The sequence below is a fragment of the Daphnia pulicaria genome, chromosome 6 (genome assembly GCF_021234035.1).
Source record: "Daphnia pulicaria isolate SC F1-1A chromosome 6, SC_F0-13Bv2, whole genome shotgun sequence".
NCBI classification, from domain to species: Eukaryota; Metazoa; Arthropoda; class Branchiopoda; order Diplostraca; family Daphniidae; genus Daphnia; species Daphnia pulicaria.
Window position 1 is genome coordinate 21,881,460 of NC_060918.1, and position 15,165 is coordinate 21,896,624.

The window sequence follows — 15,165 nt, forward strand, 5'->3', positions numbered from 1 at the left end:
CTACCTGGATAGCGTCACTCATGCCGCCTGCAGGCAGAACCGCCACTCGCGCGTCTCCGCCACCTGTTGGACACACGACTAATTTGACAGACGAAAATGATCAAAGGGTAAAGCCATCTAGCTTTAGAAAAAGGAAACGTTTAAATAATACTTTGTTTGCGACTCGCAAGCATGTACTACGGCGGTGTACGTGCATATGGATTTGGATGCAATTATCATTTATTGACGACAAAACGGATGTAATGGGCACGAAATACAGTAAACAATCATGATTTAGTCTACAGGGCCAATTTCATAGAATTAAATCATAACTAAAGTTAACTACTACCTACTGTTTGAGATCACATGATCAGATGGAATTGCATTCTTGCAAGCATGAAAGCTTTGTTACCTCTAAATTCACCACGCAAGAAATTTACATTTAATACCCTTAATACGAGCGGAAATTACCATTTATATGACAAAAAATGTCGGGGAAAGAACCCCCCCCCCCCCCCTCTACATATCTCTCTTACAAACATACTAGGGCTGAATAGTTCAATCCCTAAAGTCCTAAACACACTGAAATATTCAGCCAGCTAGTGGAGCCCTAACTAAGTATCCACGGACGACTGGAGTCTCTGGACTAGATTGGGAGTTGGGGTCGATTAGGTGAAATTTAAACGAAATCCGAAACTTGGTTTAATCACACATTCGAAATATCACCTTGCCACCGAGTCCTAAGAGGAAAAAAGCAAAATGTTTATGAAGAAATAGAACTTCAGATGTAAAAGAAACCAACAAATTAAATCGAATATTACCATTTCAAGAGACTTCTTGCAGTTGCAGTTAAGTAGCACTTTCACACTTCGGGATGAAAATAACAGCAAAATAAATAATAATAAGGCTGGCTATCTTCTGTGATGAGAAGGCGGTCTGCTGGGTTACCGTAGTTCTAAGCAACAACAGCTGGAAAACACTAGTTAATAGCGTCCGTGGGCTTTCATAGCCCATTTAAGTCTTTCTGCGCAACTGATCTCTTCCTTTGTAGACCCCATTCGTCTTTCATAAAGATTCGGTTCCAGTCTCTGTATCAATCTCTGACGTAACATTCTGTAACATGCAATGAGAGAATATGGTTGAATACAAACCAACAGTGGACCATAACAAGCCAACAGATTAAATCATTATAGAAACACCCTCACCCACATGTAAGTTTATGATTAATTTCCGGATTATAGTGCGACCATGATATCATGGTTGTACCATGCTACTATGGCATCGTGACGGAATTCCGATGTTTGGACTACTATCCACACTATCCATTCGAATTGGCGGTTGAAAAAGACCTAAGTTGCCATTCGAGGATGATCTGTTTAGAATGAAAACGGTCACATGTAGAAAGTAATCAACTCCTGCTCCAGCAGGTAACACGACGTTAAAAAGCTATACAATAGATCGATAAATAGGCAGGCACATACAAATAATCGCATGAATAGAATAAGCTATGAAATTACAAAAAACTTGATTGTTGTTGACAAAATATTCAACAACTAATATTGTAAATACGTAATGTTAATGAATCTAGAAGGAATAGGAAGTGTCAAAACCTGAAAGATTTGCAGAATTTCGAGGGGGTATGATGGACTTCCTTCTTTACAAAACAAATATGTGTGTTAGCTGTACACCCTGTTGTTCATCCAATCCTGTCTCCATTTTGGATGCACCTGTTAGAAAAAGAAAAACTTAAATAACTTTACTGCAATATAATTAAATCCAACAGAGGGTTTCTATTTTTCATAAGAAAGAATAAACAAGGTTTATCTTTTCACATCTCATTAACTCTTGCTGCGATTTCCAAAACCCACGGAAAAGAAAGTAAAAATCCATGCTAATTTATTACTTAGGTGTTCAGGTATCCTCGAAACCTTTGTTAAGCTCCTCATCCCTTACTGTCACTTATTACATCTTCCAACTGTTTCACACATTGCACAATAACAAGTTGTTGCTGGAATGCAGAGATAATTTTCGAATTAATAGCCGACATTTACCAGCACTTCACATGCTACGATCACGCCTTCATCACTGCTTGATTTGCAATAAAAAAGAAAAACTCGAAGCCAAAGGGATAAAATCTGCGATTCAAGGAAAACAATTCAGCTGAATGATTGAATTTCATGTCTGATCACTTACTGTTACGAAAAGCTGTCGTCGCATCTTCAAAGATTCAAGATTTAACAAGATTTAATCGCTTTACGAGTTTAAATTTCACGGCCGTTTTGTCTTTTAGACATGAATGAAATCGCTGGTAATTGGTAAAATTATAAAAAGATTATGTGCATCGCATCGAAGACGAGACTGTTGTCACCTTTATTTCTTCTTCCAAAACCCCTTCTTTCTGGTGCTGTAGCCAACCAGGAAAAGACATTAGATAGGATTGCATCATCACCGAAGTTTCAATTCCCAGAGCCAGACTCTAGTCCAACATTGTACGCGAAGCAGCTCTCTAAGCAAAGACACAAGTGATGAAACTGAAACCACTTTAACCTAATGATTCCCGTTACCGTGTGCGGCTGCCGTCACGCCAACGTGTTTTCTGATGCAACACCTTGCAGCGCAACAGTTCTCTCGGCAAACGGCATTTTCTAAATAAAACACAAAATTATTATTTAACCAACAGGAGTAAACATAAGTTGTTACACTCACGTTTGAGCCAAGGAAGTCACATCGGCAGATTTCTTTGAATTTATTCATTCTGGAGGTCCTTGGTGTTCACATTCTTATTACTTGCATTTATTAGCTTTCGCTGCTGAAGGAATCCGCCATTAAATCCATTTGTCAGCAGCTGCCTTCAATCTACAATCTGAAATGAAAGAAAATTCGTGTTTTTCAGATATTTGCTGTTAAGTGTTTCGGGAATATCCTCCTTAATAAACTCTAAAAGAACTTTTTGATTTTTTTGTTTTAAAAATTCATAAACTGAAAAATAATATATATTAATACAATAATAAAATTGAACATTCACGTTCTTACAAAAGAGAGAAATAGGAATCGAATCAAATAGATTAGCATTCAAGCTAAAGTCATTAGGTTGAGAATAAGCCCAGCAAATTGAAATGAAGAGTGGCGCAACTCACGACACATCCCTTTTGTTGAGCTGGTAGTCCCGAGTCTCGTTAAAACCCAATAATGGTAAAATGTTGTTGGGGAGGTATCAAAGTATGGATGTGGGGGCACCGGGGCACAGTAGATTTAATGCGGCGTCGGCGGCGGTGGTAGGGCCAGTCATCCATCAAAAGCTTTAGAAATTTTGGCAAAGGCGGGGGTGGACGTGTGCTAATTAAAATCAGCTGATTGTTATGACTAGTTTGTTGCTTTTGCCTACAGCTGCAACTGTATGCTGCTGCTGCTGACTTTGTGAGCGGGCGGTCTAAAGGGATGGAAGAAGGGTGTGTTATCCCGGCCGGCTTATTTCCTGAGGGAGGATTGGCGATGGCAAGCCGGGTTCCGTGATTGTGCCAAAAACAGTACAATATGTATGTACGAGCGCGTTCTCATCAAAGGAAGCTTTTGTCATCAGAAATCCACTATTGTGCGAATTCCCTAAATTGAACCCTTTCATCATGGCAACACAGCAAGAGGAGGAGGAGAAGAGAGAAGCACAAAATGAGCCAAAGCGGGAGCCAAGTTGGCCGAGTCAAATGAATATATATATAGAAGCTGCAGCTCCAGTGAACGAGAATTTCCACCGAATCTTTGAACTTTGGTAAATACGAGGGATGGATAGATAGATGGATGGACAGAATGTTGCTCAAAACTCTTTGAGGCGCATCATCTATCTATCTATCTATCTATCTTATATATTTGAGCAGCAGGCTCTGTTGATGAAAGTTCAACCGTGCAAAAGTAACGCGAGGCGGAAACTCGAACTCAAACGAAGCGCGCAAGTTCCCTCTCATTTGAACGGAGAAACAAGAGGGATGGAGGAGGGAAGAGAATGGAAGCCGTCGGCGGATTCGATTTCTGGACGAATGCGGACGAAACGCGAGTGCGCCCACCATTTTACAACGCAAGAGGAGCTCAACTTACTTTTGGGTGATTTCGGATGATTGCCCTAGTAGTAGTCCGGATACTGTGTACAACTCCAAAAGATCAAGAACGGGCGCGCAAAGCACGTTCACCAGAATCACAAAGCGGCCGCATCACTTTCTGCCCACTAATTTCCTAATTAATGCACACGCGTGATCAAGATTTGTCGTTTTCTTTCTTCTCTACCGGCCCTGCGTGTCGTGCGCAAGCGCCCCGCAAAATCTTGTCAACTTTTTTGGGCGTATAGAGGCCTGGCGCATAATCAGCTCCTCACTAGGCCTATCACGAAAAAGTGGGTGTAGTAAAATAGTTGCTCTTCTTTCTCGTCCGCGTATTGGTTATTCGCGCTCGGCCTACTACACGCTATGCCCCCCCACGTCACAGCTCAGCGCATGTGTGTCGTATCCATCAACGGGTTGGGGGAGGTTGAAAAGAGATAACTGCGATGGCTGAAGAATTGGGGGAGAACTCACGCGGCCTATCATTGGCCCCCGCAATCAATGCGCTCAAAGGTGGAGCCATTTTTAGAAAAGGAAATGGAGTGCGTCGGCGGGGGAGTCGGCGCAGATTGTCGCCCTATAAAAATAGGCCCAGGAAGAAGCCATGATGGATGGTAGGCGGAGTGAACGGCGTCCGTGCAACAGCAGCAAACCAAATAATAATAATTGAATTCTTGCCCGTCGTCGACGACTAAAATGCAAATTCAGCTCAAAACTCGTCGCCCACCGATTTTAATAGAAACACGACATACCAAAACCGGACGACATCATTTGCATGGCGCAAAACTATTGGCTCGAGTTGCGCTTTCGCATTTTGTGACCTCATCCGGCGAAAATACACCGACACAAATTCCAAAAGTTGCTGCAGACATTTAAAATGAAATGAGAGCGGAGTTAGACTATAGGAGTGATGGCGGACGGGACGGAAAGATGAATAAGTCGGTGAGCGAGTGGTGCGGCAATCAAAAGATATGCTCGATTACCCATCCAAAATGCAGCGCTTTCCAGCAATGTTTGACAAGCCATTGAAATTGCCATGACGAATGAGAAATAAATTGAATAGTTCGTCGAAATCATCTGTGACGAGTTGACGACGAGAACCAAATCTATTTGAATGTGCTCCGATTCCAATTATACCTCCACTGTGGAACTCTGTTAGGCCATTTTTACAAGCGGAACCACAAGACAAGGTTGAAAATTCTAAAAATGACAGAAATTGAAAGAAATTCGATCGTAAATGTTCGCGTCACACAACATTTTCTTTGCGTTATTACCGTCTCTACCGGCCGTGAATTAAACGGTTCGATCCCTGCAAGTCGTTTCTTTTTTGAATGACAGATGGCGTTGCGCAACAATTCCACGATAAAGTTCAAAATCCCGCGTTCCCTCGATTCTTCTCCCGCTTAATCGTTTAAATTGAAAAAATTAATCAAAAGAAATAATTTGTGATCGAATTCACCTATGGTCAACAAGGAAGACGAGTAAATAAAATAAATATATAAAGAAGAAACAAGAAAGGCCGTAACCATAGCCGACGTGGCTAAAAAAAGGGGGGGGGGAGAGAACGTGATGACTCGACACGTAATCGGAATGCCTTTGACATTAACCGCCAACATCCGACAACAATAGCCTCGGCGCGCAAGAACAAGAGAAACAAGACGAGAGAGAGAGGGAGAGAGATCGAGCGGTGTTTTTTGGTTGTTTGGTTGTCGGCTAAAAACAACAACAACCCGATCCATCGGCATCATCAGCCGACCAGCGTTTAGCATTCCCCTCGACCATGATGGGCAACCATGCTGGACAGGTTCACTTCGAATTCGATCTTCTTTTAACATCGACACCGGCGCCGTCTTTCTTTCCGTGCTGCTCAAACAACACACACACACACACAAACAAAAGTTGTACATTTTTACAAAAATTAGTCATCAAATTACGCACCTGTTCTCGATCACGTCTTAACCCGTAACCGGATCCGTCAGACAACCAAGACCGCAACCTTCCCCCCTTTTATAATTTTATTTTAATTTTAATTTTTTCTGCGTGAAAATGTACTGGGAGAGACATAATACAAGAAAGGGTCTGAAATAAAGGCGGGATAAGACCTGGGCCGGTAATTCTGACACAACAACAACAACAGGAACGGCGTTATTCACGAAAAAATCATGGCCGGCTCGTATGCTGGGAGGTTGAAAAAACACGGTATATATCGTATACACCACCAAGTTTCTTTTGGTCCGGATGTAGTTCTATAGTTTGACACCGGACAAAGGTAATCAAAAACACACACAAACGCGGAGGTGGCGGATGGCGCAATTGTCATCATCCACACAGACAGAAACAAATGCCAGTCGCGTATATCACGCTGTTTGCATCCGTCATCACGACATCACCACACAGACACTCTCTCACCACCGTCAATTGAAGCTCTCAATGCGTCAACACCGTGATGGCCTCCGCCCCGGAAGAAATCGTTAAACATGGAGGAGGAAATAAAACCCACCAAAAAACCCAACAGACAGAACAAAAAAGAAAAAAAGTTTTAACGACTTCCACATCATCAACGCCAACAACCAAGTTTAAGAAACCGACGAGCTTTAGAATTAATTGACTCTCTCTTTTAAATTATTCGGTCGTTTGTTTCAAACGACCGCGTCCAAAATTTAAAAAAAACAGGCGGTTTCGTGTCGTGGCGTTGTTTTTAGCGCGGTCGTCTAATTCCATCTGCTCCGCTTATTTATTTAAACGCGCTATCCATCGGCTTGGCATGGGGCGTGAAAACTCGGTCGGTCGACGTGGCGCCGCTCTATCAAAAACTCTGTCGTCTGCCGCCAGGGCGATGAAACCCAAAAAATTAAAATATAAAAGCAGCCGAGGAAAATATGGAGGTAAAGAAGAGAGTTTTGTGATATGATGATGAAGGGCAGCCGACACGCCACACACATTTCCGAAAAAGTTGGAACGCTTCCTCTTAAAAACGTTCTAGTGTGTGTGTTACCAGCATTTGGTGGATGATCCACACAAAAAGTTGACATTTGAAAACGCAAAGGTGCAGTCGACCACCCACCCGGGGGTTGCAGCAGAGAGGAGGAAAAAAGGGGAAATTTGAGGTAAAAAGAAAACAACTTTGAAAAAACATGTGGAAGGTGGAGAAGAAGGGAAAAGTATGGCGCATGTTGTTTTATTCCCGCGTGCAATGCCAACCGGCCTATTAGAACCGTGGCCAGGAGAAACAAAAAAATAGAAATAGATAGCGCGCGCGCACACATGACAGATGTCACCGTGCGCTGATGACCGTTTCACGTGTGTCGGATGCGGGACTTTTTTTATTTTTTTTTTATTTTTTAAAAAGTTGAACATTGAAAAAATAAGAAGAAAAAAAGAATCAAAAGTGAGCTATACTTATACTATATACATTTCCCTGTCTGACCTGCGTGACTTTTCTTATTTTTATTTTTAAATTCACAGTCCCTCTGCGTCGACTTTTCCGCATTAAATCGTCGTTTTTGTTTCCCCTTTGTTCTCTTTCTGTTTGTGCTTTGACATAAAGAAGCGCAGCGCGTGACGTTCAAAATATATTTTTCTTTCTTTTTCTTTTAAAGGTCATCATCATTTCGGGATTGAAGTTGTCCCGACAAGAGAAGAAAAAAAAAAACTGCTGGCGTCTTGGGAAGTGTTGATGAATACATCAACGTCGTCGTTGTTGTTGTTGTTGCAAAGCTAATAAAAAAGGTGAGTGGCGAGAGATGAGAGCCGTTCCGCAGACATGATTTTACGACACGTCTTGTTTTATAAAAAAAGAAGAATAAATCAAATGAATGACGGGATCGAGCTACTGGACGGGAGCGTGAGATCGGTCCGCTCTGTCGGTTTGTGTGTCGGCTGAAAAAAGCTGAAAGATAAAAAAAAGGGTTGTGTCGCTCACCGCATCCCACCTGACTCTCCCAAAATAAACCCCCCCATCGTCGGACGCAATTAAGCCGTAAAAAATGGTTCGGGTTGTTGAGTGAGCCTCTCATCTCTTTTTTCTTCTTTTTTACACAACGGCCTCGAGGAGTTTCTGAAGATTCCGAATGTTTGGAAAACGTCTTCTTTACTACCTCGTTGTCCACTTTATAATAAAGAACAAACGACGACCACAAGTTTAGATTTAACTTGAATGCGAAACTCGCTGTCACGGTGACTGAATTCACAATGTGTACGAAAAGATTCAAAGTGAATCAAGCTTTGTCGACATTTATAGTTTATACATGGACGTAAATAGAGCTTACTAAAGATGGGATTAACGGGAATCTAAGACAGACAACCTGTAGTGTCATAACCAAGACTTGATCTTCTCTCAAGAACCCTTGAAAAATAAAAGAGAGGGGGCATACAATTTATTAATAGCCTCTCTTCTTTATGGTGTGCAATTAGTCAGGATGGGTATTTCTCCACAGTGCACATCTAGAGAGACTGTAATAAGAAAGTGTGTCTCATCATGGGTATAAAGGGGGGAAAGAAGAAATCGAGTCTCTCTGGGACGAAAAAAATGAATCAATAAAACAAAAGAGAGTCGGAGCTAATGATCGTCGAGCCACGTGAACCTCCATATTCTTACTCAAAGTCAGTTTTCTTTTTTTTTAAATCCCCCAAACACAAGGAAGTCAAATAATGTTTTGTAACTCACCCCTTGTCGAAAACATTCTGTGGCTGCGTAAAAACATGGAGCGGAATCAGCACCTAAAAGAAACCACTAATTAGGACCAGACTGGCACGTAAATAATAACATTACTACTTACGTCGTACCTGCAGGCACAGTGATGAGTTTATCAATAATACTTTGACGTCAGAGCTGGGCTGCACTATTAGACACATCTGCAATTCCAAACTCATTACAGCACATAAGTTTGGATTGTCTAGCAAATTCCTTTGCAATTGAAATAAGGTTCCTGGAAGAAAAAAGTTAACACGTGTTACGAAAAAGGTATCGTCAAGGACAACCACCCCTGGAAGTAAAGTAAAAGAGGATTACACAGTTGAAACATGGCACTGGAATGGACAAGAGTAGCAATTTATCACACACCACTGTGATGTTGGTGATCATTTTAATCTATTAATGAATTTCTAGTAAGTAATAGACATTACCTTTCGCGGCTTTTGACAAGATCATCAGACTTGTCACAGACAAAACTAAAATTTTTGTAAATTACGGGGAGTGATTAGACGTTGCAATTTTTGAAAATGTTTCCTAGCGCCATTTCAAATTTAGTTTTTATTCCTACGCGTTTCCTGTGTGTGATATCACTGGGCATCATTTCATGGAGACTTTATACAAGAATGACTTATTTCCTGTTGGCATCAAATATACTGATACGTCAAAACTGATACCATCGACAACGTATGAAAATTATATAATGGACAGCCTGGTTGAACAATCCTTTACCTCTCGAGTGCACAGCCAAAAGACACTGGGAAAGATTACTTAAAGGATATCTGTTTTGTAATCAAAATAACGACTAAGATGAAATATGATTAAAGGCGGCCCAACATGAAATATTTTTCTGTTTGTTTCGAGTGAGTGAGGGGGGTGAAGTGTAAGTGATGGCTCTGTTACGACTGTGTGTTGCGCATCATGGGGGGGCATACAGGTATATAGTAGCCCTGTGGTATTATAAAAATGCATCACTGGTGGTCCTTTGACGATGATAGGATCAGACTGATGGAAATTCCAGGGGTGGAAGTTATTAATAATAACCTACGAGGGGGTAGCTGTAGTAGTAGTAGTAGCTGTAAGGATCGGTTGTAGAATTTATGTATGATGAACAGCACCTTATTCATTCAAATGCCTGATTTGAATACGAATAAGGAGCGAGGATGTATATAGTATGTAGGCCTATGTACATTTAATAGAGAGAGTGCAATCCACGTCGTCGTTGATTGAATCGAAAATAGAAAGAGAGTGCCGGAGCAGTACTATAGCGCTGTATAACACAATAAAAAGCCATCCACGACTTATTCGAATAATAGACACTGCGACTCGGTTCGAAAAGTGCAGCCAAAGAGAAATGAAATCAAAATGAGAAGGGGGGGACGTACTTCGCCATCAGGAAGAAGAAAGGGCGTCGCGACACTTTACCGGAGGTCTGACCTTTTCTTTTTCACATTTGATTCGATTGATATTATTCCCCTTTTCATGATCAAGGAATTCAGTTTAAGAACTTTAATTTAAAAAAAATTAAAAGCGAATTTGATAGTCATTTCTTTCTTTTTTTCAATTTCGTTTATTCCACTTGTCTTGTCAACTATTACACGGACACGATCAACGAGACAGACACAGTGAACCAAATTTAAAAAAATGGCGCACAAAAATAAAGATAAATGGGGGGTAGGAACACAGAGCCATAAGATATTGAAATGATAATAATTTGCGGGTGGTGATGATGTAACACAAATGGGAAACAGAAGGGCGCGTGTAGAGGAACGAAAAGACGTAACAGTGTTGAGAGGGGGGGGGGCTATTTAAAAAACATCTTTTGGTGGGGGGAAATAATAAAAAATTAGTTTTAAGAGACACAATTTAAACGCAAGATCTGGCCATGGATTATGACACGAAATGTAATACAAAGCTTTTTTGAAAAAAACATTACTTTTTTTGTTTTCCATTTTCCCAATGAAAAATGTGTGTGTGAACATTGGTTTTTTGTCTCCTTCCAAGAGCATGGCAACAGGCTTTTCTGTTTTTGTATATTTATAATAACGGGACCGACATTTTTGTTTAATTTTTTTGTTTTTTTGTTTTTTTTTAAGTTTTTGTCTCGGCTTTAGTTTGCTTTTTAGCACGTCATTTACATACACAATCACTCAGTTACACCATCGAGATCCAGCTTCAAGCTCGCACGAATTGTGTGTCTTTTTTTGTTGTTGTTGTCAAACATTTGAGAGAGAGTCCAGGGGGAGAAAGAGAGAAAAAAAAAGAGAATCGCATTTTAGACTTTTCAGAAATCAATGGCGCACGCGCGACGTATTTTTGGGTAGCCATCAATCACCGGATTGGATGGGTGGTGAAATATAAAATCAATTTTTGTATCATCAAACATGAAGACATACACAATATTTTTGAGTGAAAAAGGGGGCGAGGGAGGAGTATTTTTGAATTTTACAGTATAGTATTATATTATATACGACGAAAATGCGAGTAAGAGAGAGATAGAGCCGTCATATCCGAACGAATGACGTATGAGAAAAGCTTTAAATCCAAGTATTTTACATATTGATTTCTTTTTTTTTCTTTTTTCTTTTTTGGCCTGGGTATTATATATATAGATGTGTACGTAGAACTTTACCGGGAGACTTGAAAAAAAAAAAAAACGTAAAAATAATTGGGCGTTATATTTTAAAAAAAGGAAATTTGAGATCCGCTCTAAAAAAGAAAATGATTCCGAGAGTTATAAAAGCGTCACCGGGAGGAATTTTTCTTTTTTTCAAAATCCGAAATGGTTTCTGTTGTGTCTGTGTTAACAAATCCTCGACTTCCATGATTGTCTCGGATGAATAAAAAAAGATTGGGCGGCGAAAAATTGAAATTAAACGGGAAAAAAAAGGTGCCGGAGGAGGGAGCACGATCTCTTCACGGCTTGATAATATCTGGATCGGTATCGGGGTAGGATTTTAACCAAAATTAACAGACTGTTATTATGTGTGTGTGTGTGTGTGTGTGTGTGTGGGCAGGAGAGAAAGACTTATTCGATATTATATACTGTTCATATAAAAAGAAATCAGAAAATTCATAATAGTAGTTCATAATAATAATAATAATAACAGAACACGACTTATATCTCTTCCTTCCGCTCGTCAACAAGTTTAAAAAAAAAAACGTCTCTGTACTACTCTGTAGGCAAAAAAATAAATAATCAATGAACAAGAAGTTTTGTGTTTGGTTCTACTACAAAGGAGCTAGAAACAAAACAAAAGAGACCCGTCTTTACGCATTGGTTGTCAACATTTTTGCCTGATGGATTGGATGTCCCATTAGTGAGCCGAAATTTTTAGATTTGTTATTTTTTGAGTCGAGAGAGAAATTTCCCCTTGTTGGAAAAAAAAAAACCGGTTTTTGTCGTGGGGGAGAGAAGATTGAAACCGTTGGGATCGTCCGAGATGAAAAAAAGAAAAATCCTTAACTATAACGCCGCATGGTAATTAATATACATAATAACTGTAGATGACGCAATAAGAGAGAAAGAGACGAGACAGTTAAGAGTGAGAGAGACTGAGATTGACCCCAGAAAATGACATGATCGGATAGCCCCCGGTAGGTACAAGTATTTAGTTATATAATAAAACATAACATTGTTTTTGAAAACCACAGCGCTCGGCGATTCGTTTTCGATTTTTCTGAGAAAAAGAAATGTGAAAATAACCGACCGACTGAGAAACAAACACACACACGTATATAAAAGAGCTGCTGGATGTGGTCGCAGACACGTTCTTGTTCTCGACAATTTGTTCTTCTAACTCTCATTTGCTTTATTTGATTTGCGGAGAGCAAAGAAACAAGAAGAGAGCGTGGATTTCATCCGCTATTTCAGCTCTCTCTCTCTCTCTTTCTCGCCGACGCTCCAAACACAAACACTCGACACAGCAGAGAGCACACGCGGGAATTGATTGGTGATAACACACACACACACATAGACACAAACGAACGGAGGAAAAACAGTCGGGGATGAGAGACACTTTGAGTCAAGGCGCGACGAACGTGAGAGTTTTACCGCGAAACAAAAATTTTTCAAAATTATCATCATCTCTTATTTCATTAAAAATTTAGTTTTTTTTTTTAAATACCCCATTTTGTTTTCTTTAGAAAGAAAGATAAAAACGACACTCGACACACAGGGACATTGAACCGTGCAGGATTGGGTTTTGAGTTATTTGATTTTCTTTTACTTTTTTGGTTGTAAAAAGGAAAATCATCAAAACGAACACAACAATTTGAATAAAAACAGCAACTTGGAGATAATTTGACGCGCGAGACTCTTTTTCCTCTTTTCTTTTTTCTGAATTTTGTGCTTCCGTCAGTTGTCATACAACACGCCGATCAATTGGTTATATAATAGTCTATGATACATGATAGGAATTTCATCGAATCCTCAATGGGTTGAATCGTTGAGGCCTCAACATTCTATAATGACGGGCGTAGGCCAATCTTCACTTTTCACCCCGTTCTCTCTGATATAAAGAGGCCGTGAATTTACGTATTAACGTGTGTGTGTGTGTGGTTATATATAATTGGGTTAAATTTCAAGGCTTTGTCCATCCATCATCATCATCCGATCTCTACCTACTAGCCCGCCATTTGACCAGAGTGTCAATGCGGAGTTTGTTGGTGTTGTTGCTGCTGTTGCAAGTGATGTTGGCTGGCCTGCTGGTGCTGGTGGTAGGCGGCCTGCGACGAGAGGTGCTGGCCGACCAGGTGGTGTTGCGACTGTTGTTGCTGCTGTTGCTGCAGACTCTGCTGCTGGTGGTGCTGCTGCTGTTGGTGGTGTTGTTGTTGCTGCTGCTGCTGTTGTTGCTGCTGCTGTTGCTGTTGTTGCTGCTGCTGGAACTGAATCTGCTGCTGGTGGAGGTGAAGGGCGGGGTGCGGCTGGCCGGGCAGGGCGAAACCCAGGGCTTGGTGCAGCCGGATGGCCTGTTCCAGCCGCGAGTCCGTGTAGCCGACAGAGGACGACGAGTGGTGGATGCCACCGCCGTGGCCGTGGGCGCCCGACGCCGAAGCGGCGGCCAATCTCAAAACGGCTTCCACTCCGGCCGCTTGGAGGCGACGGGCCACGGCCGCCTCTTCGGCCGTCAGCGCCGCACTGGAAGAGTCGTCCTGTTCCATGTCGACCGGGCCGTTGTTGCCGTTGGCTCCTTGTTGCTGCTGCTGCATGGCGTCGTTGAGTTGCTGGACCGTCATGGCCGCTCCCTGTCCGAAACCCACAGACTGCGAACCCAAACCCATGGCCGATCCCGTGCCCGTCCGCCCCAACGAGCTGCTGGGACTCGTCAGTCGGTTGTTGTTGTTGTTCATGACTCCGCCGTGAGAGGAAGGCGGTGCCGTTGCGGGACTAGGAGCTGCTGCTGCCGCCACAGCGGCCGCAGTGGCCGGACTGGCCCCAGGTCCCGCCGACGCCGTTTCAATGGCCCCTCCGGGTCCGTGTCCGGAATCGGCGTCAGAGTGATGACTGGTGGGACCACCGGCCGAGGGTCCCGGACCCGGCGAGTCTCCGCGATCGCGGAATCGCCGCTCGGCCGCCGCCCTGGACAGCATGTACTGGGCGGCAAATTGATGTTTGGGTTCCATCCGCATTTGTTCCATGTGAGTGAGTAAACCTGCCAATCATCAAAATGGAGGTTTAGTATCAAACAAAACGAAATAAATAAAGAGTAACGGAACGACGACTGGAAATTATTGGTGGCGTACGCCTATCATTTCAAACAAGTTAGGAGCCAGTGCGGAGAGGAGGTAAAAATAAGAGGTTGGTTGGCCGGCAGGTTCCCCAATCGTTCTGATGCATGTCGTCGGTCCGTTATTTAATTGAATCACAAAAATAGATCTAAACTACTACTACTACTAGTAGATACATAGAAGTAGATGGGGCCCCAAATTGCTAGTGGGGCGATGACGTAATAACAACCTGCCCGCCTTCTATAGCCTTGTCTGTCTCTATCATCAGACAAGTTTTCTTCTTCTTTCTCTTTCCATTTGTGCCGTTTCCTTTTTTATTTTCTTTCTTTCTCTCTGTCCGTGTTGTGTTGTAGAGTCTGCAGTTTAAAAAGCGATTCGACCACAGGAACACAAGACCCCCGTCCATGAAAAACATGCTACATTATGCTGATTATGTAAATAGACGCAGCCAGCCAGGGAGAAAACTCTTTGATGATATAGTGAGACACAGCGAGTGGAAAAAGGAGGGAGAGAAAACCAAAAAAAAAAGCTTCAAATTGGCTTCAAATTTGATGGATAGGCCCAAGTTCTTGTTTTAGTTTTTTATTTTTATTTTACTATAAAACATTAGCCCAGTCAAACAAATCCAGGCCGACTGTACGAACCCCGTCAAATGAAAAAAAGCTGCCGGACTTTTTG

The 15,165-nt window shown here is 41.8% G+C and overlaps 2 protein-coding genes across 8 annotated transcripts in view; both read right to left on the reverse strand.

Moving 5' to 3' along the window:
• Positions 1-2,705: 2,705 nt before the first annotated feature.
• LOC124342901 lies at positions 2,706-9,238 on the reverse strand. 5 transcript variants are annotated; one of them, XM_046796112.1, is made up of 4 exons: positions 9,192-9,232; positions 8,853-9,052; positions 8,734-8,786; positions 2,706-2,835 (listed from the first exon to the last, which is right to left on the reverse strand). In XM_046796112.1, exons 1-4 carry the CDS (start codon positions 9,214-9,216, stop codon positions 2,805-2,807), a joined length of 309 nt encoding a protein of 102 aa, XP_046652068.1. In that variant the 5' UTR covers positions 9,217-9,232; the 3' UTR covers positions 2,706-2,804. The 5 variants fall into 5 exon arrangements, 4 of the variants coding, with proteins under 4 accessions (XP_046652068.1, XP_046652071.1, XP_046652069.1 ...); XM_046796115.1 differs by having other exon boundaries at positions 2,706-2,842; XM_046796113.1 differs by having other exon boundaries at positions 8,846-9,052.
• Positions 9,239-10,701: 1,463 nt separating this feature from the next.
• Positions 10,702-15,165, reverse strand: part of LOC124342568 (zinc finger protein rotund-like) — a 119,694-nt gene continuing 115,230 nt past the window's right edge. For all 3 annotated transcript variants that reach the window (XM_046795566.1, XM_046795565.1, XM_046795567.1), the window contains one exon: positions 10,702-14,411. In XM_046795566.1, the coding sequence (XP_046651522.1) occupies positions 13,408-14,411 (1,004 nt within the window). In that variant the 3' untranslated portion in view covers positions 10,702-13,407. The remainder of the gene's footprint in view (positions 14,412-15,165) is intronic.